General features: G+C 41.3%; 1 protein-coding gene across 1 annotated transcript in view; it reads right to left on the bottom strand.

Moving 5' to 3' along the window:
- Positions 1-23,234, bottom strand: part of LOC139464902 (integrin beta-PS-like) — a 47,326-nt gene that overhangs the window by 19,515 nt on the left and 4,577 nt on the right. Inside the window, exons 2-8 of the mRNA XM_071246481.1 lie at positions 16,507-16,583; positions 12,342-12,446; positions 11,380-11,461; positions 7,386-7,517; positions 5,138-5,234; positions 1,470-1,569; positions 330-416 (exon numbers count right to left, since the gene is read on the bottom strand). Coding sequence (XP_071102582.1) covers positions 330-416; positions 1,470-1,569; positions 5,138-5,234; positions 7,386-7,517; positions 11,380-11,461; positions 12,342-12,446; positions 16,507-16,583 — 680 coding nt within the window. The remainder of the gene's footprint in view (positions 1-329; positions 417-1,469; positions 1,570-5,137; positions 5,235-7,385; positions 7,518-11,379; positions 11,462-12,341; positions 12,447-16,506; positions 16,584-23,234) is intronic.

Consider the following 23,234-nt stretch of genomic DNA (forward strand, 5'->3'; position numbering starts at 1 on the left):
TAGCAGATTTCAATTTTTCTGATGGGGACATATCTGTACATGCTGGACCACTTGTCTTTTTCTTCTTTTTTTGAAATTACAAGATAGTAAGTCGAAATTTCAAGATTCTATGTTTAAATTTCAGGATACTCACTTGAAATTTCAGGTGATAATCTTAAAATATCAAAAATTCAAGTAGAAAGCAAGTGGCCCTGAAAGGTTTCCGTACTTTTGGTCCAGCATGTACACATATATCCCATTCAGAAAATTCGCCCGAAAAGGCTTCCGTACAAAAGAGCTGTAGCAACTGAAACACCTGGCAATGTTACAACTGCAGAATCTGTACTGACCTCACATGTTACAGCCTGCATGATGGCGTCGAGGCCTCCTTCAGGCGTATCTATATTCCCAGTGACGTTGGCGGTTTTCACACTCTCCTGGTTAAAAAGAGACAGAAACATTCCGAAACAAATCATTAAGAATAATTGAGGGGTCAAGGACACAGGAAACAGTGGATGCGCGATAAAATATAATTTTGTCAGAGTAATGAAACCTCGTTGAACAGATTAACATGGACACATTAACATTCTGCCGCGACTTCCAGTAGCTATTTATAAGTACAGTAAACTACGGTTATAACGAACACGCTTATAAAGAACTGACGGATATAACGAACTAACTTTTTAGTCCCGACTATTTGCTGAGGTTATGCTGTATATATGCTTATAACGAACTACGGTTATAACGAACTAAAAATAGTAGTCCCTTTGAGTTCGTTATAACCGTAGTTTACTGAATATGTGTACTGACAATAAGAAAGCCTCTTGGCGAGTGAGTGAGTGAGTGAGTGAGTGAGTGAGTATGTTTTTACGCCACTTTTAGCAATATTCCAGTAATATTAGGGCGGGGGACGCCAGAAACGGGTTTCACACACTATACCCTTGTAGGAAATCGAACCCGTCCTTCGATGTGGCCAGCGAACGCTTTAACAACTAGACTACTCAACACCACTTTGGGCTCTGAGAACCTATTCCGAGTTAGTGAGTAGTGAGAGAGTGAGCATAATTTTACGTCGCGTTTAGCATAATTCCAGCAAAATCACGGCGAGGACCATCACGAATTGAATTCAAAGATTGTATTCATTTTCTAAAGCAAACTCTTACGAGACAAGAGAACGCTTTAACCTTGTCACCTTAATTCAGAATGTTTACAGAACGCATTGGGCCACACACACGCCAGACTCTCTTGAACTCCTGACAAAACGAATTCGTGTTTCAAGAAAATAGATTTAACTCGAAAGTGTCGAAATATACGTAAGCCTTTTAGGGCCATTTAAAAAAAAACAATTTCGATACTATCTTGAAATTTTAACTAAGTATGTGTCTTGAAATTTCAACTTATTATCTTGAAATTTCAACATAACATCTTGAAATTTAAATATATATTTTTTTAAAATGGCCCTAAAAGTCCTTCGTAGAAATACTACTTACCACGAACATCGACACGTTCTTCGTGAAGTTCAGGCGATGTCGATAGCCGTATGGAGCCGAACATCTGGGTTTCTCGTTTGCATTACATGGGTCCTGTAGTCTGCAACATACACGCACGTGTAAACGTTGGCACGGGTTAATAAACACGACAAAATTAATTCCATGATTATAAACAAGTCCTTGTTAAAAGTCGAGTCGATCGTACGATTCCGACAATATCATGATCATGTGTTTATGAATCACCATCACTAGTCACGATACCAGGTATTCACGAAAAGGTGAACATATCCTGCTCCATCGGGGGCACCCGTCACAAACACATGCAAGGGCAAGCAAATTGTGTGCACTTGAGACGAACACGGGAACATATGGTACAAGTCAATATAGGGAATTGCATCGGACATAATTTTTGTCACTGATGCGTCAATTGTGTCTAGAACATGGCTTTATATACAGTTTCATATAAAATGGCCATTTTCAAATACGTGTCCACTATGTATTTACGACAAAGCACCAGTTTTTGTTTACAAAGGAACAGCAATATCACGGCGGGGTACACCAGAAATGGGCTTCACACATTGTACCCATGTCGGGAATCCAACCAGGTATTCGGCGTTAACCACTGGGAAAAGTGTCCACTGCTCTTCTACCATCATTTCAGCAGCTATCGGGTGTTTATTAAATATTTATCAACGGCATATGTATATATTTCCAAAAGATGAATGGAAGTTCGGAATGTTTTAAATTTGCATGTTTCTACGTGTATATATACTGACTGCACTAATTAAGGGGTCAGATAAAAAAGTAAAGATAAAAATATATATTGGACGTGCTCCATTTCATATACAGGACACCCGTTAATCCAGACGGTTGAGTTCAAAGGAATAATAAGAGAAGACAAATAAATGAAACCTTTAAAGTAATGTCAAGAAAAAAATATCAATCGAGATGTATGGTGTGGTGCCCTGTACTTATTGACGAAGACGCACCAGTCTATTATTTGGATGACCTTTAAATATCTGACATTGACGCAGATGGGGGTGAGACGGCACCCAGTCACTCCGGTGACCTTCTGGCATTATCAGTTATTACCGCGGCTATTATCACAGCTCTCGAATAATTGGTTTAGTTTACACTACGATTCAACATGTGAGCTCGTGATGATAACACGGCCAACTACTGGCGGACCAAGCTTGGAAAAGTGATACAAAGTGGTTTCGGTTAAACAGTATTTCAGCCGTATTTCGACTGTCAACTTAATGTCGGTGGAACGTCCGAGTACGTCCGAGTGGGATGTACAGAACCCCCCCCCCCCCCCCCCCCCCCCAACAAACACACACACAGAGAGTAGGAGTGGTAAGTTGCTGAAATGAAATGATCATAATCTGAGCGAATCTGGGAACCGAACCCACCATCAGCGGATCAGGTTATAACTAAGGGGCATAACTCTGCACAACATGTTGCTTCATCTTAGACCACTGGGTCTCCCTGGCCTGCACGAAACATCACCATATTTTATCCGCAAACGTCATCTGCATGTGTTTGCATTAGTAGCGTTGAGTGTACGGATGCCATCAACTGTTACAGCAACCTCAACTAAACTAAAACCCTGTAGCCTGTCTCAAAGTCTCTGAGCCATATTATCCTTACAGTAATGTTACCCCTAAGTGAAGCAAATCAAGATTTCCAACAGGATCGGAAACTCCAATATTACTGGTCTTTATCTATTTAAATATAGTTGCTTGTGTTTCCATCAAAATTTCATATATAAAGCGACCGTCAGTCCATGAAGCCCCCTTAGAGAACAGTTTTAAATAACACAATCTGTTTATCCAGACATGTGTTAGAACGGGCCGATGTCCGGATTGTTACCGTCCGGATGAACGAAATTTCACTCCGTACATCTGTCGGTTTAAAACTATATTTACACAGCTAGTTTCGATAGACGAAACACGGTGTTATTCGGCCATGTTCCAGTATACGATATACAGGAAGTACAAATGACGCCAGTAATACTGGTATTTGTTTATCGCCAGAAGATAAAATGCTATGATTATACTTAACCATAGGTTGTAGGGCCACAGTCGGGTCACTAGTGTGTAAATAGCCCACCATGGGGGAAGCCGACATGTGGTACAAATAGCACTGTCCCGATCGCATTACTAAGTAGGGCGTTGAGGTTTATTGTGACTGAATGTACGCTGGCGGGTTTCCTGGTTCATGAGCTCTACAAGGATCATTTCCTACACGGATCCTTTACTTGGACCCTTCAGGACAGGGACCTTTACTACACGGACCCTTTACTTGGACCCTTTAGGACAGGGACCATTTACTACATGGATCCTTTACTTGGACCCTTTAGGACAGGGGCCATTAACTACACGGACTCTTTAATAAAATGACACTTTACTACATGGATATTTTACTTGGACCCTTTAGGACAAGGATCATTAACTATATCGACCCTTTACTTGGACCCTTTAGGACAGGGACCATTAACTACACGGACCCTTTAATAAAATGACTCTTTTGTAAAAGGACACTTTTCTACATGGATCCTTTACTTGGACCCTTTAGGACAAGGACCATCAACTACATGGACCCGTAAGTATAAGTACCATTTGGGACAAGGACCATTAACTATATCGACCCTTTACTTGGACCCTTTAGGACAGGGGCCATTAACTACACGGACTCTTTAATAAAATGACACTTTACTACATGGATATTTTACTTGGACCCTTTAGGACAAGGACCATTAACTATATCGACCCTTTACTTGGACCCTTTAGGACAGGGACCATTAACTACACGGACCCTTTAATAAAATGACTATTTTGTAAAAGGACACTTTTCTACAGGGATCCTTTACTTGGACCCTTTAGGACAAGGACCATCAACTACATGGACCCGTAAGTATAAGGACCATTTAGGACAAGGACCATTAACTACAAGGACCCTTTATCACACACGAACAGTTTTGTTGTTTTACCTCACCCCTCAAGGGCCTCCCTGTATAAGTAAAGTTGCAATCACGAATAAAACAAGACTTCACTGACTTCATGAGCCTTCATTGCAACACATTCATGCACACAGAAGTGTCAGGCTCATGGACATATTCCAACCTATTTTTAGATCAATAGGTTTAATATGAAATATGATTTTGAGATGTGTTAAAATTGGGTTTTTTATATCAAAAGATGACGAAGGACAACACATTTTTTAATCATATTAACATCATGTCATCATTTCAATCAAGCGAAGCATAGTAATCACTTCTGTACTATCCTATACTGATTTTACATTCATCTCGAACTCTTCTGCTTAACGGGGGGCACGGGTGGCCCAGTCGTCTAAGGCGCCGCGATTCGCTGTGCAGAGTTGCGTCCCTTGGGCACGCAGGAAAACTATGATTGTGGGTTCGAATCCCGCTTCGCCCCGGTTATGTTTCTAGGTTTCATACTGAGAAAATAATTTTCCCTCGGTTTTAGGAACAATTATTATTTGACTTGCTGGCTGCTGTGTCAAGTGTTCTGTCTCTAAAATAGTCACTTCATCTTCAAAATCCACTCTATTACAATATCCAAAGCACTTATGAATTCTGGCTTTTCATAGAAGTGAACCGGCAACCGATCCTGAAACGTAAACATAACCTTCATCCAACTTACCGACTGGGAACTGTATTGGTGAACGGCAGAATGACCTTGTCTTGAAAATAACCAAAACCAAGCCGGTAATTGTTTGAAATATTTCCTATTTTGCTAGCTGCAAAAGAAGAACGGGCCATATTATTTTACAACATCCATCAGTGAATATAGAGAAAAAAAATAAATTTGTGCATCAATTTTTTTGTCATACTTTTGTCATTGTTTCGAATTACATGTTATATTCTTAAATCAAATGTAGGGGTTTGACAAGTTGGTTAAATTTTTCCTCGAGCAGTAAGACTGTGTTCGAAACAATTTTGTCACAGATTAACTAACTTCAGAAGTATCAGTGCGTTCACCGCACTTACGGACACGAGGCGTTCCAAATGCAAGAGAATATTCCATTTCCAGTGAACAGGGGACAGAGGTGTTGTTTGACGCGGTGCACGTGGAAATCATGCTCAACGAGTATTCGTCAAAGCCCACGTGTTAACCTTCCACCCTGTTGTTATTGTATATGGCAGTATAATTAATTGTTGACAATATTTCAGTTATATTACATTGTTTCTCTTAAGATTAAGTAGAGGTTCATAACATTGTGTTTCGACAATGGTAAGTTGTCAGGAATGTATTACTATTTAATATAAGCTGTGATGTGGAAGTTAAAATATTTAGATATTTTGGAGTCAAGTATAATTTTGAATCTTCTGATAGAGCTGGAGTGAGTGAGTGAGTGAGTGAGTATGGTTTTGCGCCGTTTGTAGCAATATTCCAGCAACATCACGGCGGGGGACACCAGAAATGGGCTTTACACATTGTACCCATGTCGGGAATCGAACCCGGGTCTTCGGCGTGACGAGCGAACGCTTTAACCACTAGGCTACCCGACCGCCCCTCATACAGCTGGACTAATCCAGTATGTTATATAATCTGATATAAGTATTTAGAATATTTAGCAAGTGCGTGTCTCTATCATATCTTATACTACATAATTATAATCACTTTATAGTAATTTGTATTGATTTGAAACATAATTAATTTTATAAAACAATTGGTAATTGTATATTAACATTTTTGTGTTGTTTGTCAATTCCACACTAAAATCTGAAGTTCATTTCTGGGTGAAATTATTGTTTCAATTTGGGAGTCGACTCGTAACATTATCACCTGCATGGATTATGTAGATCCGCGGGTTATTTGTAAGGCTTTGTGTAGCCGGAAATGTTCCAGGGATGCCTTGAATTCCTTCACGTGAGGGTGATTCCAGCAAGAATCGCGCCATTTGTACCAGTAAGGTGATCATTGGTTTTACTCATGTTTTATTTGCACACATAGCTCTCGTTATCATTCTTTCGGCGAAAGCACAAGGATAATTCTCTTTGGCCTTCTCGAAATACATATTTTACGTTCAAATATGAAACTCAACTTAGATCTAAGACTTTACAGAGGCATTTTTATGAGCATTAATTAGATATTTTAACCTTTTACATTTGATTCCGATAAGAAATAATAACGTATACGTTAAGGGTTGTTAATTAGGCGTATTTCGAAAACATGGGAGTGTTGCTATAAACAAAGTCGAAATCTCCTGAATTCGTTAAAACATCTGATAAATTTCAAATTTATATGTTGCTGTCCTTATGTTTTAGATTATGTATAACGTATGGACCTAAAGGAGCTACTATCCACTGTCGGGTACAGGTGATGCGCAACCCCTCCCCAAGTGTTTTGAGACATCTTACATGTTGACTGAACCCTCGTGCAAGTCACTTCCTGACATGGGGCGGTCGGGTAGCCTAGTGGTTAAAGTGTTCGCTCGTCACGCCGAAGACCCGGGTTCAATCCCCGGCATGGGTACAATGTGTGAAGCCCATTTCTGGTGTCCCTGGCCTGATATTGCTGGAATATTGCTAAAAGCGGCGTAAAACCATATTCGCTCACTCACTTACTCACTTCCTGACTTGGGGATCATGTGAACAAACCCATTTGACAAAATCCTGGATCCACCTCTAAATTATCACAGGGGCGGTAGGGTAGCCCAGTGGTGAAAGCGTTCTCTCGTCACACCAAAGACCCGGGTTCTATTCCCCACATGGGTTCAATGTGTGATGCCCATTTCTGGTTTCCTCCGCCTTGATACTGCTGGAATATTGCAAAAAGCGGCGTAAAACTATACTCACTCAGATAACAATTCCTTGTCCGTTGACAGTTTTGTTTCGTAGCACGGCTGGTTTTATGGCACATAATTTTATGTGACTTATGTACTCACCTATTTGTCCGGCTAAGTTGCCCAGTTTCTGCTTATGAGTGTTCATGGTGAAGGATAAGTCAAAGAGGAAGTATAGATCCACCGGGTAGTTCCTGGCAGCTTGGTACCGCATGGGAACGCTCACTTTGGAATCTGGAAGATAAATAATACATCTTGGACGTATTGAATGTGGCGATTGGGATTTGAACGTCGGAGCTTACGTATTTGTTCTTAGTATCTGGTATCTTTTCAGGAGATTGGTTGTTCGAGGCATTCAATAACGTCCCAGGGGGCACGGGTGGCCCAGTCGTCTAAGGCGCCGCGATTCACTGTGCAGAGTTGCCTCCCTTTGGCACGCCAGAAACCTATGATTGTGGGTTCGAATCCCGGTTCGCCTCGATTATGTTTCTAGGTTTGTCAGCACCATACCCGTGCTCGTGGGTTTCACCGAAGTGGTAAACGTCTGTGACCTGCATCACTTCGGGCTTTCCTCCCCCATTAAGCTGACACTCTGTGATATAACTGGAATACTGTTAAAAGAGGCGTTAAACCCAACTCACTCACTCAATAACGTCCCATCGGCGGCATCACTTTCAGTGTACATATAATATGTCAACGCTAGAGAACAACCAGTCCCGAATATCCACCGAGACAGATTCCACTGGGTGAGGTAATGTGAGGTGAAATGGGGTTTAACGTCGCGTCCAAGATTATTGCACTTCTATAGCGACGTGCATGCACGTGTATGTGTGTGTGTGTGGCTGCTTGTACTAGTCCGGACTGATGCCGATATATAGTGCTAGCACACTGAGATACCATGCCGCAGTTTAACATGAATACCCCACTCAGACACAGTATACTGACTCCGAGCCGACCAGTCCTTGTTTTAGCCCCTTAATGCCGAGCGCCAGACAGGGTAACAACAAGTACCATCTTTTAACGTCTTTTGGTATGACGCATCTGGGGATCGAACCCCGGACATTCCGCTCTCCGGGCGGACGCTCTACCATTAGACCACGGAGGCGGTCCGATTCCACTAGGAGTAAAAGGCAAAAAGGCGATGAATACCACATGAATGGATACCCAGTGATGACACCAACATGTAGGCTATGAAATATTTTATCACCAAATGCATTTCTCTCCTCTAAAATTAAACGAAAAAAACATTCTGAAATATTTTCCTGATGCTGAGTCAATGTGGAATAGAGCTGGCTAGAGCCCACTAGAGCTGGCTAGAGCTGGCTAGAATAGCCTTTATATATATCTAGATTTGTTTTTGTTTTTTTATGAAATACACGTATGCCACAGTCATGGCGCGGGAATAAATGAAATACATGTGGCTCTTTGTACGTTATTCGTCTTTTAAAACAATCAACAGTAAGTTTAAGCTGAAGGCGATTTCTCTAATGGTAACGGACGTTGCGCCGACCAGCACTGTTCATAACCTGTTTGTCTCAATATTGAGTGGAATGTAGAGTTCTGAAGACTTGTAACATTGCTAAGATGCTAAGATGTTTCCCTATGTAAACACACGAATGAGCTCCTGTGTCGATCACCGAGTGTTTTATTAAGTAAAAAATGTAAATAATCACACCTTCCTGCGGTGCGAAATGTATGTTGGGGAGGACAATTAAAGACAAACAACAAACTAGTGGCACAATTCAGTAATTAGAGAATGAAACGTTTATGAATGTTTCGCTTATGGTTTTACGAATCTAGGCAAACGAATGGCGAATAATGTTCTAACTTCCGAATGCAACAGTGTGTGACCTGCATAGACAAGTGCGCGTCCCACTGAGTGGATATTTGCTCATGCTATTAACCTCTGGTTTATATGGCCAGGTCTGTCTCACAGTCCCTTAACTATATGATCGTCCTTCCGACTATCCCTAACTGTGATGTTATAGCCTAATATAAAGCAAGTCTAGATTTTCCACAGGTTCGCCTCCCATCGCACTGGGGCTCCCTATCAATTTAAATGCATCTGCTTGTTTTTATCAGAGACAGAATGTTAGTTTATACCTGGAGCAGAATCATTTTTATAGGTACAATACAAGTGGAATATTGCCGACCGGCGTAAAACAACATTCACCAACACCATCATAAAGGTTTAAAAGGTAATACGAAAAAATATTAGTCCGTTTCCGTGTATGTTAACTCATGCATCTCAGAAAAATGACCTCATACGTGCGATCATATCTCAAAGCAAGAAATATAAGTACATTGTAATATCACACTGTTTTTTTCCATCAGTTTGTGTACGTCAGTTCATGGGACGCTTCTGAACAATGTACGACAAATATATTTTTTAATGTTTTAACTGACATTTTTTTTATCAGTGAAGCCAATTACAATACATTAAAGCATCTTCTAATTTGTTTTCACTGTTTCCATGACAGATGGTGCTACCCCCTGACCTGTTGGAGCACTGACAATACTCCAACTGCATAACTGCTTTTGTTCCTTGTCCCATGTTAAAGACCCCAGTAACACGGTTATTGTGCTCACGTGTGTGTAAATGTCACACATGCCGATTTGTCATCCTGACTCGGGACGACGCATCTTAAATTGCCAGTAATTGCAGACAGACAGACACATCTCCGGTACCCTCGCTGCCATATGTTTGTAATATACCCCCGTGGATGACACGATAAACATTATAATGACTTAATACCATTGGTCGTAATTTGTAAATTGTGTAATGATGACAACCCACAGACCAGAACAAAGGATAATTGCTGCATTGTGTGAAATGTGTATCGCCGTTTGTAAGTCAATAGTATGTCAATGTACACACAAAGGCTGGTGTGGTAGATCCGTTATGGCAGCAAATATACCTTTGTTATACACGTTGAATTCATTTCAATGAGAAGGGGAATCTAGTACGTCTCGGTCATCTATCAGTGGAATAACAGTGAAATACCAGTGAAATACCAGCAAATACCAGTGCGATACCAGTGAAATACCAGTATATACCAGTGCAATAACAGTGAAACACCAGTGAAATATCAGTGAAATATCAGTAAATACCAGTGCAATACCAGTAAATACCAGTGAAATACCAGTAAATAACAGTGGAATAACAGTGGAATAACAGTGAAATACCAGTAAATACCAGTGAAATACCAGTACATAACAGTGAAATAACAGTGTAATAACAGTGAATCAATAGTAAATACCAGTGAAATGCCAGTGAAATAACAGTAAATAATCGAGTTTAGACCAGGTAAAGTAGTGACCTAAAATGTGCAACAACCCATCGCCTGGGGCCTGTTCTGTAACCCTTAGATAGCAGGGGTGGCCCAGTCGTCTAAGGCGCCGCAATGCGCTGTGCGTCCCTGAGTTGCGTCCCTTGGACATACCAGAGTCCTATGATTGTGGGTTCCAACCCTGGTTCGCCCCGATTATGTTTCTAGGTTTGTCATCACCATACCCGTGCTCGTGGGTTTCACCAAAGAGGTAAACGTCTTAGACCTACATCACTTCGGGTTTTTTCCTCCCACATTAAGCTGACACGCCGTGATATATAACTGGAATACTGTTAAAAGCCACTCACTAACTTAATTACCAGAACCATATAATGTTTTCAACATGTTCTTGTTACAAGTTGGCAGCCATTATGTTCGATGAGAAATATATCGGACTAATGGATGTTGTAATCCTGTGCAAACGTGAGCAAACATTCACACAAATTCTAACCGTGACATTTCCCCCTTCTAAGCGGTAAAGAGGAACGAAAATTATTTCATACCTAATTGTGTCGAATACCATATTGGCCCATCCTGACGAGGTTCCTAGGGATGGTGTAGTCTCGGCTTAGGACGTCGTTTGTCAACATGATACCTGATGTGCGATACTATCCCATACTGTGACCTTTGCATGGAGTTTTCACACGTGTTACAACTCACTGGTCTTGTAAATGTGGTTGATCGCGTGGTGGATAGGGGATCTACTGTGTATGTATATGTTGCGTTATTTATACCCATGAGTATATATGTGCAATCAGTCTACTCACTGGGGCGGATCTGCAGTGTCAGTCGTTGTGGCTGCAGTTGCACCGATTCCTTGCCGTTTACGCCGTCTGTTACGTCGTTGTCCTGGAAGCAAGACAAGGAGATCAAGAGATCCACGAGCTCTTGTTTTGGACGCAATACGACAACGAATACGAAGTCAACACCGAAAGATGTATGGTCTATTTATACATGTTTCACAAAGCAAACAACAATATCATGCACCCACATCGGTAATTCTTGAACGTTTAGAAGAAAACAGTCTATATGTAATGCTGCCTAGAATACCGACTGATTTGGTAAATATATTCTAACTAGTGCCTCGTGTTAAACATTGCAATGTTCGACCCATGAAGAATCGGGTAAGAATCCCTACCCATGCATGTCGCAGGATCCGGGGTAGAATAGGTCTTCAGCAACCCATGCTTGCCGTAAAAGGCGACAATGCTTGTCGTAAGAGGCGACTAACGGGATCGGGTGGTCAGGCTCGCTGATTTGGTTGATGCATGTCATCGTATCCCAATTGCATGGATCGATGCTCATAATGTCAATCACTGGGATGGCTGGTCCACACTCGATTATCTACAGACCGCCGTCATATAGCTGGATTATTGCTGAGTGCGGCGTTAAACAAGGCACTAACAAACAATGTTCACAAAGTTTGGTATACAGTAGAGCCGCTATGGCAGAAGATATCCCTGTGTTAATCCATTTGAATGAGTAGATTAGCTTGTTTGTTTGTTGTTTAACGCCGCAATATTACAGCTATATGACGGTTGCCGACTATTCATCTGGACCAGGCAATCCAGTGATTGACATCATTAGTACAAACTAGTACAAACAGACACACACACACGTCAGCGAGCCCGACCATCCCATCCCGTTAGTCGCCCCTTACGACAAGCATGCTTGTTGAAGACCTATTGTAACCAAGATATTTGTGGGAGTATGAGCAGGCGGTACCCACCTCGTTGTATTCGATGTTGTTGCTGGGGAAGGTGATGTTCCCAAGGGAACAGGTCTTGTTGATCTCCTCTATCGTGCCACATCGGTCCTCTGGGTTGACAATCACCTGGAACATAGACTGGACATGAGAGGCCAGTTAGGTCATGATGGTGAGTTTGCTTGACCAAGCTAGAAATCATCATCATCATCCTCATCCTCGTCATCATTTTTAGGGGGCACGGGTGCAGAGTTGCGTACCTTGGGCACGCCAGAAACCTATGCTTGTGGGTTCAATTCTCAGTTCGTCCTGATTATGTTTCTAGGTTTGCCAGCACCATACCCGTGCTCGTGGGTTTATTTTATTATCATTATTTACAGATTAAAATAAATAAATGAGGGTTTGGGTTTGGGTTAATATTATTATTATCATAATTATTAGTATAATAATCATTATTATTATTGTTGTTGTTGTTATTGCTGTTGTTGTTGCTCTTGTCAGCCATCAAATATACCTTTTAGAATAAACAGAGACATTCGTTATATAACTTGCAGTGTGCCCAGATGAGATATACTGTGTGTATCACGGTGACCTCATGCGGCAGCTGTACATGCGTACTAGGCATACCATCGACTTCCTGTTGGCCAAGTGCTATTTCCGACCATGATTTGTCTCGGCAACACGACAGCGGGCTACACTCTCCATGGCCATGAGTTAAAAGCTAAGCGTCTCGATCGCCTCCGACATGTGAGAAGGGACAATGGCGAAGAAGGAAACCAGTGGTTGTGTCAATATCAGGAGATAATCACTCAAACGAAGATTCATTTAGATAATATGCGCATTTAAGTTGGGTCAATGTGAAGTAAAAATATTGCAAAGAAGGTATGTTAAGGAACAATTTATTTTACCGATAAATGCCAGGCATTGCAAGAGATCAAATGGGCGAAAAATACATAAATAAACAGAAAACCTGTTTTTGACTTATTGTGTGACGTATTTTAAGACATTTTAAAGTTTACAACACTTGGTATAGGACTTTAAATTAACTTATTACGCATATCGAGTAGTTCTGCATCGGAAACGAATATATATATATATATATATATATATATATATATATATATATATATAACTGAAGAAAGATCAAGCTGACCTGAGTTTGTTAGAAGTGTGCAATGGTAGAATTTATTTTTTTTACCCCATTAATTAATTTCCGCAGCGGAGGGGAAAACTAACAAAAGGAAACTTTTGTTATTATTTGACGTCGGAATATAAATTCAGATGGGAAACAGGAAAATACGGACATCCTTACTTTTAATTATTCTTTGATAGCACCTGATAATTTATGTTTGTTTACGAACTATTGTTCTAAGCTGAACACATGGCAAGAGAGGTAATTAATTCCAATTATGTTAATGACGGGGTGAGTTGACATTTAAGAGATAGCGATTTGCCAGAACTGAGCCAAACATTTGTCTTGCTGATAAACAGTCGAAGTTCCGCATGAGAGTAATTGGCTAATTGTGCATGTGGTTTAAGTGCTGCCTGGGAGTGAAGATGTCTGGTGATGCTGACGGTGACTGATGCTGCGCATGGCGTACACTCATAACGCACTCGTGAAATGGCTGGAAGCGTTAAATGGCATTGCTGAATCGGTCATCAATCTCCCTTATGCCAATCATTGTACTTGATGACCCACGCCAGATACGTTCATATTGAACATCACTGTTCTTCTGACATTCCCTGAACCAACATCAACAGGTCCCCGACATAATGTTATAAGGTTAAATAGAAATAGTTCTCCAGTGGAATCCACAAGTATTAACATGAGATGAGTATAGGCTCGTTGAGCTGTGAAGGGGATGAGTATATGTTGCTTGAGCAGAGAAGGGGATGAGTATATGCTGCTTGAGCAGAAAAGGGGATGAGTGTAGGCTGCTTGTGCAGAGAAGGGGATGAGTATAGGCGGGTTGAGCTGAGAAGGGGATGAGTATAGGCTGCTTGAGCAGAGAAGGGGATGAGTATTGGCTGCTTGAACAGAGAAGGGGATGAGTATAGGCTGCTTGAGCAGAGAAGGGGATGAGTATAGGCTGCTTGAACAGAGAAGGGGATGAGTAGAGGCTGCTTGAGCAGAGAAGGGGATGAGTATAGACGACGGGGATGAGTTTAGGCTGCTAGAGCTGAGAAGGGGGTGAGTACAGACTATTAGAGCCGAGAAGGGGGTGAGTACAGACTGCTAGAGCCGAGAAGGGGGTGAGTACAGACTACTAGAGCCGAGAAGGGGATGGTATTGACTCCTAGAGCTGAGAAGTGGGTGATTATAGACTGCTTGAGCTGAGAAGGGGACGGTATTGAGGGACACACCATCACCCCAAAGATACTTGTCATTCCGAGGGGTAAAGATCCTTACCCCGAGGACACCCCCACCCCCCTACCCCCACCCCCACCCCATGTGGCACACAATCACCCCTAGGACACACCCTCACCTCTAGAACACACCTCACCCCTAGGACGCACCCTCACTTCTAGAACACACACTCACCCCAAGGACACACCCTCACCACTAGAACACACCCTCACCCCTAGGACACACTCTCACCCTTAGAACACATCCACACCCCTAGGACACACCCTCACCCCTAGAACACACCCTCACCCCAAGGACACACGTTCATCGGGAATAAACATTCCATGAATATGTAAGTGAGTGAATGAATGTTGCGTTTATGACACAGTCAGCAATATTACGCGACTATCATGGTGGCTGGTAAACAATCCAGATTCGGCCAGGCAAACACGTGACTGGCGGCATGAGCCGGGCCATCGGGGCAAGATGACACATATTCAGCCATTTACAAGTTGGAACACCAGTACGTCCTCAGTGGAATGTTATTGTGAGCATTGGGGATATGTTGTCTCCAGAATCTTAACGTTTGCTTCGTTATCAAATAAGTTCAGTAAGGTATCTCGTACATGTCATTGTAGTGAGGTATCAGATAATTTCAGTAAGGTATCTCATACATGTCATTGTAGTGAGGTATCAGATAAGTTCAGTAAGGTATCTCATACATGTCATTGTAGTGAGGTATCAGATAAGTTCAGTAAGGTATCTCATACATGTCATTATAGTGAGGTATCAGATAAGTTCAGTAAGGTATCTCATACATGTCATTGTAGTGAGGTATCAGATAATTTCAGTAAGGTATCTCATACATGTCATTGTAGTGAGGTATCAGATAAGTTCAGTAAGGTATCTCATACATGTCATTGTTGTGAGGTATCAGATAAGTTCAGTAAGGTATCTAATACGTTTATTGAGGTCTCAAACACAAATCAGTGTAGGAAGGTATCAAATATGTTCAGTAAGGTATCTAATAAGTTTATTAAGGTATCAAACAAATGTCATTGTAGTGAGGTATCAAATAAGTTCAGTAAGGTATCTAATACGTTTATTAGGGTATCAAAAACATTTTAGTGCGGAAAGGTATCAAATATGTTCAGTGAGGTATCTAATATGTGTAATATGGTATCAAACAAATGTCATTGTAGTGAGGTACCAAATGTACGTTGGGTCAGTTATCTAATACGTATATTAGGGTATGAAATATAAGTCAGTGTCGAAAGGTATCAAATAAGTTCAGTAAGGTATCTAATACGTTTATTAGGGTATCAAAAACATTTTAGTGCGGAAAGGTATCAAATATGTTCAGTAAGGTCTATCTAATATGTGTAATTTTGTTATCAAACAAATGTCATTGTAGTGAGGTATCAAATATGTTGGGTCAGTTATCTAATACGTATATTAAGGTATCAAACACATGGTAATGTAGTAAGGTATCAAATAAGTTTAGTAAGGCATCTAATAAGTCTATTAAGGGATCAAGTACATCTAAATTTAGTAAAGTATCAAATTAATTCAGTAAGGTAGTCAAATATGTTTAGTAACGTTTTAAATACATGTACATGTAATGTAAGCTATCCAATAAGATTTTTAAGGGACAAACTCATGGGACATGGGATTTCGCATTGTCATCATCGCTAAGGCGTATTTCGACCTGTTAGTACATAATGTACAATTAGAAAATTTTGTCACATCACTCCACGCCCTCCGAGATACCATCCGCTATCACCCGATCTTATTGTGAGACACGACGTATTTTGACTGAAGGATGTGAATGACCCAACCTACCAGTTCAGAGCACCAGGCGCAGTTTCCTCCCGACGTCACACACTGGGCGCAAGTCCTTCCTTGACACGCATAGCAGGCTGCAACACATACCACACAATAAATAACAGTCTCTGGAATGAAAATATGTTTGTAAAGATATGTGCGGTTTAATTGTTCCTGGAATGAAAATATGTTTGTAAATGTATTTGTGGTTTACATGTCTGTGGAATTAACATATTTTGGTAACGATTTGTGTAGTTATTTGTCTACTAATATATAATATAAATTAACCCAAAGAATACTTTCAGTTTCATTATTGCAGACTTGCGTGGGAGTTTTCGGATATTTATGTTTCAGAGGCTGCACGTATCACATCCCCGATGATCTTGACTGTTGGTGGCATTCGAGGCCTTTCTACTACTGCAGAGGAGGTCACACACATACCACAAACAGAAAAACACATACTACACAGACACACATTGCAGACACAGATACACACCTTTACTACACAGACACAAATCACACATACATATACACAAATACAGACACCACATAGACACATCACACGCACAGACGCACACCACACAGCCACACACACATACCGCACAGACACATCACACGCACAGACGCACACCACACAGACACATCACACACACAGACGCACACCACACAGCCACGTCACACAGAGATACATATACCACAAAGACATACATTAAACATACAAATAGACATCTAAATCACACATATAGACGCACACACACACGTCACAGACACACATACCACACAAAGACACACACACGCCACACAGACGCACACCACATTTACCATTAACGTATCGCGATAAATCAGTTATATCTTAATTTTCAAAAGAGCTTTTCCCACTTCGATATAGCAAGACAAATACATGAGACTGAAAAATTCGACACAACCGATTTTGAATCTAGAAGGCATACAAAGTGCACATGCTACTGACTACAGAAACACAGGTAACCATGGCAACGGGACAGGAAGCATAGCATAACGTATGTTATCAACACCTGCCATCGGAAATATATCTCCGGTTACTGATCGCGCGAAATAAATCTGCCCATCTATCATTATATTAAAGAGACGGGGATTTATTCCCTTAACGCCCTGCACCGAAAAGGCATGCTACGATAGCAAGTGCCGGTGCCTGTTCTGTCAAGGATCTCAGTTTCACATTTATCTGTATGAGGTCAATGTGAGGTCATGACATAATTATTATATATTTTTTCAATTATTTCCACATATACAAATTATGTTGAAAAATAACAGCACCTTCTTGACACGCCAGCGCTACGCCAGGAGTTATACATTAATGTAAACGAATAAAGCTCCAACATGTCAGGTCTCTGGATGCGAACCACCTGTTCACCTACAAAGATACTTTAACACCTTATTGCTAGTAGTTTCCTTGATGGAATTACAGACAAATCGATATGCTATCATTGCACTGGAACATCTGATGTGTTAGAAGACAAGTTTGTGACCCATTAATGACATTTATCACAGGAATATGAGTTTACAAATGCCAGACGCCATCTTCCCGAGGCAAGAAAGTTAACTGACTTTAAAAGTCCACTTTCCCCCCTTGCCGAACTAGGCTGGAATTCCTGGGCTCGATCGCAGCGCCACCAGTGGCTATTACGAGTTGTGTCCTTTCTATGCCTCTCCTATTGACCAATCAGATTCATCCTCTCGTATCACTGGCGTTTGCTTCAAACAAACAAGACCATCTGATCGATAATCAAGATCTATATTGTGATAAAACGAGTCTTACATCGCGAAGTGCATCAAATCACGTGAGCACCTTGATTAAAAACAAGAAAAGATTTAGAAAATATCTGTTGACAACGAGTTAGCGGTGCACATGCTTTGCAAATCTCGATTTCGGTGCGCGATTTTGATTGGACTATGCATAGACTCGTTAGTCCAGCCAAAATGTAACTCCATAATACCAGCCTAGTTCGGCAAGGGTGGAAACTTGACTTTTATAGTCAGTTAACTCTTTTGCCTCGGGAAGATGGCCAGACGCAAGCTTCAAACAACAATATGTACCAAGATCTGTGCGGAGAAACCTGGTTGCTTAAACTTGGATTCGAACCACGTGCGGATCCCGGCGTTGCTACGCGACAAGTGATCCACTCGCGCCCTATGTAAGAAGGTAGGAACTATAGTCTGACTTAACTGGTATTACAGTAAACTACGGTTATAACGAACTCAAATAGACCACTAATGTTAGTTCGTTATAACCAGAGTTCGTAGCAAGCATATGTACATCATATATACAGCAAATGGTCGGGACAAAACAGTTCGTTATATCCGTCAGTTCGTTATAAGCGTGTTCGTTATAAACGAACTTCCCTTTAAGACACAAATACCTCAGAAAATCTCTATTGAGAAACATAGGATAGTGAGTTGGTTTGTCGCCTCGTGGAAGATTGCTCGCCTTTTTGCGAACACCTGGTATCACAGCTATTTCATGATTATTATTATTCATAAATACATGTTTGTGATAATGGTCGGAATCGTACAATCGACTCTGCTTTTAGCCGGGACTTCTTGTGATTATAAAATGAATTTTGTCACTTTTACTTACCGCTTTTGTGAAACCAACAAACACGGGGATACATATATATATAACTTATAATATATAACGAGGCGACAAACCCTTATAAATATGTATGCCCGTGTTCGTTGGTTTCACCAAAGTGGTAAATAAAAGTGAAAAAATTCATAAACCCAGGATCATAATCGTACTGTATCTACTTGTGTTTACAAACAACGGATTCTGGCAAGCCGCTTGATAGATTTGTGAGGCCTCTGGGGGCCTTTTGGTCTCCCCTGGCTTAACATTTGTTTTAAACATATGGATATCACATTAATGTACCCCGTGAAGTTCCGGGTCAGAATCCGTCTTCAGCAACTGATGCTTGTCGTAAGAGACGACTAACCGGGTCGGGTGGGCAGGCTCGGTGGCTTGGCTGATGCATGTCGTCATATCCATATTGCGTAGATCGATGCTCATCATGTCAATCACTGAACTGTCTGGTCCACACTCGATTAGTTTGAGACCGTCGTCATATAGCTAGTACAGTATGTCCAAAGTGCAACTGAAAATACTGTTGATAAAATGAAGCGTGTGGTTTGTTTTATGTGAAAAAATATATAACGTCAGAGAATTATAATTATCTCGATTATGTGTTAAAAAGATTTTCCACAGGGCGTGAAAGGTAAAACAGCAGTGAAAAGTATACGAAGGGATAACTGGAAATTATTTATGACACCTGGTGTTCGTGAGTAACCATGTCCTACTCTACCAGTAGCACCCACCACTCATTGATAGCGCCCAATAGTACTGACGTCACGCGACGGGCTGTCCACAATCGAGGCTTGACCAGACACGAAATGGACCAAGACACACCATGTTGCAGAACTGTTTGTTTGTTTGTTGTTTAACGCCGCACTCAGCAATATTCCAGCTACATGGCGGCGGTCAGTAAATAATCGAGTCTGGACCAGACAATGCAGTGATAGAGGTCATGAGCATCGGTCCAAGCAATTGGGATACGATGTACATGCATCAACCAAGTCAGCGAGCATGACCACCCGATCCCGTTAGTCGCCTCTTACGCGTACGACAAGCATAGTCACCTTTTACGGCACGCTTGGCTTCCTGAAGACCTATTCTATCCCGGATCTTCACGGGGCTAGTAAAATACACAGCGGGGCTGGCTCTAGACTAACATTTAGTCTATGAAATCTTATATTACACAATACCCTTCTCGACTCTAAAATTAAACAAATAATTTTCGCGATGCTGACCTGGCTAGACTTGCTTTTGTATACATAATCTAGATTTTTTTTCATTAAATAAATATATTCAACAGTCATTGTGCAGGACTAGGCAAGCCCGTGCTTTAGCACATTAGAATGTCACGTCGCATATAAAACAAAGTTATACTCTCGTAAAGTGTAGTTATATAAGGTTCACTTGGTTCAATACACTAGAAGCCATATTTACATTCAACTGTAACCGGTACAGCACGTGCACATTAATAACAGCCTCGTCTTGATGATAACACGCATTTGCACTTTACATCTCTGTAACTAAAAGCGACATAACCATTTCCAGAATCATAACAAATCTCTGCTAAAAGCAGAGTGCATTGTGCGATTCCGCCAATGTCATAAACGTGTGTTTAGGAATCCCTATCAAATAGTGATGATACCAGGTGTTCACGAAAAGGTGAGCGTATCTTGCCCCACTGGTGGACCCCGCGACAGACGTATGTACAGAATTGTGCAGTTTACGTGAAGAGTGGGTGAGTGAGGTTTTACGCCGTTTTTAGCAATATTCCAGCAATATCACGGCGGGGACGCCCCGCGAAGACACACCAGGACCAAATGATGATGTTAGAGAGAGGCCATCACTACAGTATATTTACACACCTGATAAGTGATGACAGATTGTCGTATGTGTACATTGCAAAATACAGGTAAATTGAACAGTACCACGTGGATTGATCACTGCCCAGTGATGATGTAATATTGAAAAGGTTATTACTGGGATTGTTATGATTAAGTCAGCTCTCCCACGGGGGACTTTACAAAGGTAACGATACCTTTAACGAGGGGTTTTCAGTTTAAGATCATCTCACAAATGTTACTGCCTCTATGAGGAGGAATATCCGAAAAAAGTTCGCTCTATCTACGTTTACTGCGTCTATTGGTGTAATGAAGGCAACATGTGTCTCGGATAACGCCACGGCACGCTTACTGCTAGTCTGTCATACAGACCCTGAAACAAATATATCCAATACGGCCCATGCAAGTCTATAATGTTTGGCAAGCCTCGATTACTGCAGTATCTGAAAATAAAGAAAGTCCCTGGGCTTTTTTAAAATATTTTATAACTATAATTTAACAACTGTTTTTTTCTGTAAAATATGTTCATTTCAGAGACTACATGTTAGTCTAGCTTACTGCTTCCACCGCACGATGGAGCACGGCCAGCGACACATGGGCTCTGACAGACAGGTTACAGCGGGAGGTTGCGCTGGTCAGATTGCGCCTTCTGTTTGGCATTTGGCGTTAGCTTGTTGAAGCAACTTTGGCCACAGTACATTTCCGCTGCTATTTATAATTACAAGAGTTGACCTACATGTTGCCGCGTAGATAGATGACTTTATATTACAATTTCAATCTGACTTGCCCGAATTTATGAATTATCAGATTTGAAGAATTATACGTTCAATACATTAACACGGGCAGATCAGCGTAATACCCGATATTCGGCAGTGTCATAATGGGATATCAATTGATGAGGGATTACGTGGGGTGGCACGGTTGTTATCGTTGTCACGGTATTTGTCCATATTACTTTTAAAATAACGAACTAAATGGGACCACTAATGTTAGTTCACTATAACCGTAGTTCGTTTTATAAGCATATATACAGCAGTTGGCCGGGAGCTAAAAATAAGTTTGTTAAAGCGTGTCCATTATAAATGTAGTTTTACTACATTTATATCGGCATTGCTTTCACGGTGTTTATCGATACTTGTATTGCTGTCCAAATGTTTATCCGTGTTTATTATAAGAATGACTCAGTTTTGTTGTTAAAAGTATCACAGGATTTGTCTTGTCCGTGCGCAGCGTACATACGCAGATCGTCAGCAGAACACATCTAATGACGACATACACAACAGTTTCTGTCACCACCATTGAGTGAATATGGTTTTACGCCGCTTTTAGCAATATTCCAGCAATATCACGGCGGGAAACACCAGATAAGGGCTCAGCACATTGTTTGTACCCACATGGGGAATCGAACCCGGGTCTTCGGCGTGACGAGCGAACGCTTTAACCACTAGGCTACCCAGCCGCCCCACGCCACCACTAACATTCCACTTAAAGGGTCTCGATGTTCTCTTATACTACCGGGTAACCGCGGTAGACATGGTCTCCACTATACAAAGCTGTTACAGCGCTACTACTTTCGTAACTCACATAATTAAACATAGACTCACGACAGTCGCCTTTAAGCAACTGTCATTGGTAGAATGCACAAACTAAGAAAGAGGCAGCAGAATTGGAATAAACCCATTCTGTCCCAGCCAGCTGTCATCCAAAGGCTGGCTGTCCTCACGAACTGTTTGTAGTTGTTTCCAAAGACAAGGCCTCAAATAACATTACCATTATATGTAGGCATCACTACATTAATTGTTTGATCAAAGAACTTGATATAAATGACATATCAAATAATGTCACATATAAGGCCAGTATGTTAATTTATGAAGACATCTGCCAAAACCATGCGTCAGTACCATCAATGATTATATTGACTGTCAAACCTGAGGACATGTCCATTCCTCTTTGTACTGGATTCCAAAGCTCTTGACAAACCCCAGTCTTTGATCCACGAGATTGTTGTTACAAAACGTGGTGAGGTGAGGTGAAATGGGGTTTAACGTCGCGTCTAAGATTATTGCACTTATATAGCGACGTGCATGCAATAGTGTGTGTGTGGCTGCTTGTACTACGCCGGACTGATGTCGATTTATAGTGCTAGCTCACTGAGATACCATGCCGCAGTTTAGCATGAATACCCCCACTCAGACACAGTATACTGACTCCGAGCCCACCAGTCCTTGTTTTAGCCCCTTAATGCCGAGCGCCAGACAGGGTAACAACAAGTACCATCTTTCAACGTATTTTGGTATGAC

Source organism: Haliotis cracherodii, unplaced genomic scaffold (assembly GCF_022045235.1).
Source record: "Haliotis cracherodii isolate W230 unplaced genomic scaffold, xgHalCrac1.p SCAF_17, whole genome shotgun sequence".
Classification (NCBI taxonomy): domain Eukaryota; kingdom Metazoa; phylum Mollusca; class Gastropoda; order Lepetellida; family Haliotidae; genus Haliotis; species Haliotis cracherodii.